At 62.6% G+C, this 2282-nt stretch overlaps 1 protein-coding gene across 1 annotated transcript; it reads right to left on the bottom strand.

Annotated features, from left to right (window-relative positions):
* Positions 1–1373: 1373 nt before the first annotated feature.
* On the bottom strand, positions 1374–1901 carry LOC112452239. Its single transcript, XM_025012359.1, has one exon. The coding sequence runs from the start codon at positions 1899–1901 to the stop codon at positions 1374–1376; it is 528 nt and encodes a 175-aa protein (XP_024868127.1).
* Positions 1902–2282: the final 381 nt, after the last annotated feature.

The following is a 2282-nucleotide window of genomic DNA, read 5'->3' as shown; positions in this document are numbered from 1 at the left end:
GGTCGGGAGTTTGGTAGTGCCCGACCCAGAGGCAGGAAAAGGCAGGTAATACCAACCGGGAGCACCCAGCTGGGGAGGCCCGTACCCTGGGAGCGCCCAGGTGAGAACGGAAGCACCCGTTCTCGGTACGGAGGAAGTCGTTGAAAGCGCCCAACGTGGTGAAGCGGTCTCGGAGAGTGGTCGTGTCGGGAACAGGAGTCGGACAGGACTGGTGACTCGAGTCGGCTCGAGTCCCCTATTTATACCCCGAGTGCGGGCGGTGGGGGCTGTCCCACCGCTGGGGCTGCCCCACTGCTCGGCCGCCCCACCGCTCGGGCACAGGAGCGCACGCTGAACATGTTCTTGGTGGCCGCCAGGGCCGTAGCGCTAGTGACGAATACGCGTATCGTCACATTCCCCCCCCCCCGCCGTTTGGAGAGGAAATACACAGGTTTATTTACGCTTATAACAGTTTGTTTTTATTTTGCGTACTCGCTACAGCGCTTCAGCGACGTTGGCACGACCGGAGATTGCCCTGTGGGTCGAATCGCAATACCCACAGGGCTCCATCGGCGCGGACTCGGAACTTCCTGTTGATCGTGATTGCTGATCGGGGCACTTGCACCCTCCCTCCGGTGGGTAGCGGGATCCACATCAGGTCCTGGAAGGGGGAGATGGCGGAAGCCTGGGCGATCTCGGCGGTCAGAAGGGCGTGGGGGCCTGGTCGGTTAGGAGTTCGGGCCGTGGTGAGGGAGATAATGGGGGGCGTCGTGGCGGCGCACGCTGGTAGGGTGGCGGGGGTCTGGGCCGTCGGTCTTCGGGCCTCGGCGATGTTCGGCCGCGGTTGTCTGGGCGCCGGCTTCGGCGTAGCCCCCCTGGAGGTTGTTGTTGCGGGGGCGGTGGTCGGCCGAGTGGTCTGGCGGCCAAGCGGGGCCGAGGACGAATGTCCGGCGGGTGGTCTGGCTGGCGGTCGGCTGGCGTCCGGTGGTCGTTCAGCGGGCCGCAGTTTGGCTCGCAAGCGGGTGGCTGGTGGGCGCCGGGTCGGCCGTGCCGGCACCGTCTTGAGGAATATGGCCGCGCGGCGACGAGTCTCCGCGTCGCCCCTCTGGATGCGGGTCCCCACCCTGGGAGCCTGGCGACGGGGACTGTCTCTGGGACTGGTGGTCGGCCCAGGATCGACTGGTTCCTCCCACAGGTCGTCGAGATCGTCGATATCGCCGAATAGTTCTTTTAACCTTGCGCGCGTATTCATGTTATCGGACTGGCTATTCTAGAACAACTGAAAGTCTTCCGCGACGCGAGCTTATATACCGGTAGCGGTCTTTTTCTTCTTTTCGCGTTTTTCCGACTCAGGAAGGCGCGAGCCATTGTTCGCGAAACGCTCCGGCCGGTGTTTACGTGCGCGGTTGTTGACACAGATCGCGAGGTTTCGGCGCGCTTTTCAAGTCCTGCACGTGTACGTGTCTATGCCAACGTCCCCGGGTGTCGCGCAAGTCGACTATAACGGGCGAGATAATCTTCCTTACCTCGAGCGGGCCGGTAAAGCGGGGGGCTAGCTTGGCGTTAAAGCCCGTAGCTTTCTTTGAGAGTGGAAATTCCCTCTTCCAAACCAGGTCTTCGACGCGGGGTCGCCAATCCCGTCGCCTCAGGTTGTAGTGGGCATCTTGCCGCTGAAAGGCTCGGGCCAGGTTGACCCGTACCACCTCGTAGGCTTCCTCCAGTCGCCGTCGGGTCTGGTGAGGGGCCGCATTTGTTGCGTGGCGGCGGTCCTCCGGGTGCGGGAAGACGAGCTCCCATCCATGGTTGAGGTACGCCGGGGTGTACCCGGTGGCATCGTGTCGGGCAGTGTTATACGCGAACTGCAGCGGTGAGAGGTGTTCGTCCCAGTGCCGATGGTTCTTTCCGACATACTGAGCGACCATGGTTTTCAGTGTCCGGTTGGTGCGCTCTACCGGGTTGCAGTGGGGTGCCCTCACGGGGGTAGTTCGGTGCTCGATCTGGAATGCCCGTAAGACTCCCTCGAGTTGGTCCGATTTTAATTGCGTCCCGTTGTCGGAGATAATCTGGTCGGGGCACCCGTGTTGGTATACGATCCGGTCGAGGATTGCCTTAGTAACGGCGGGAGCGGTAGCCCGGCGTAGGGGCTTAAGTTCGACCCACTTCGAAAATCGGTCCTGCATAACTAGCAGCCAGGTATGGCCCTGGGTGGATCGGGGCAGCGGGCCGACGAGATCTAGTGTCACTTGCCGCCAGGGCTCGGTGACGGGTGCCGTGTGGAGGTTCCCGGCCGGCTTGGTCGTAGG

The sequence above is a fragment of the Temnothorax curvispinosus genome, unplaced genomic scaffold, assembly GCF_003070985.1.
Source record: "Temnothorax curvispinosus isolate PA1 unplaced genomic scaffold, ASM307098v1 QBEX01003110.1, whole genome shotgun sequence".
NCBI classification, from domain to species: domain Eukaryota; kingdom Metazoa; phylum Arthropoda; class Insecta; order Hymenoptera; family Formicidae; genus Temnothorax; species Temnothorax curvispinosus.
Note: the sequence above shows the minus strand (reverse complement) of the source record. Positions and strands in the feature narration are given on the sequence as shown.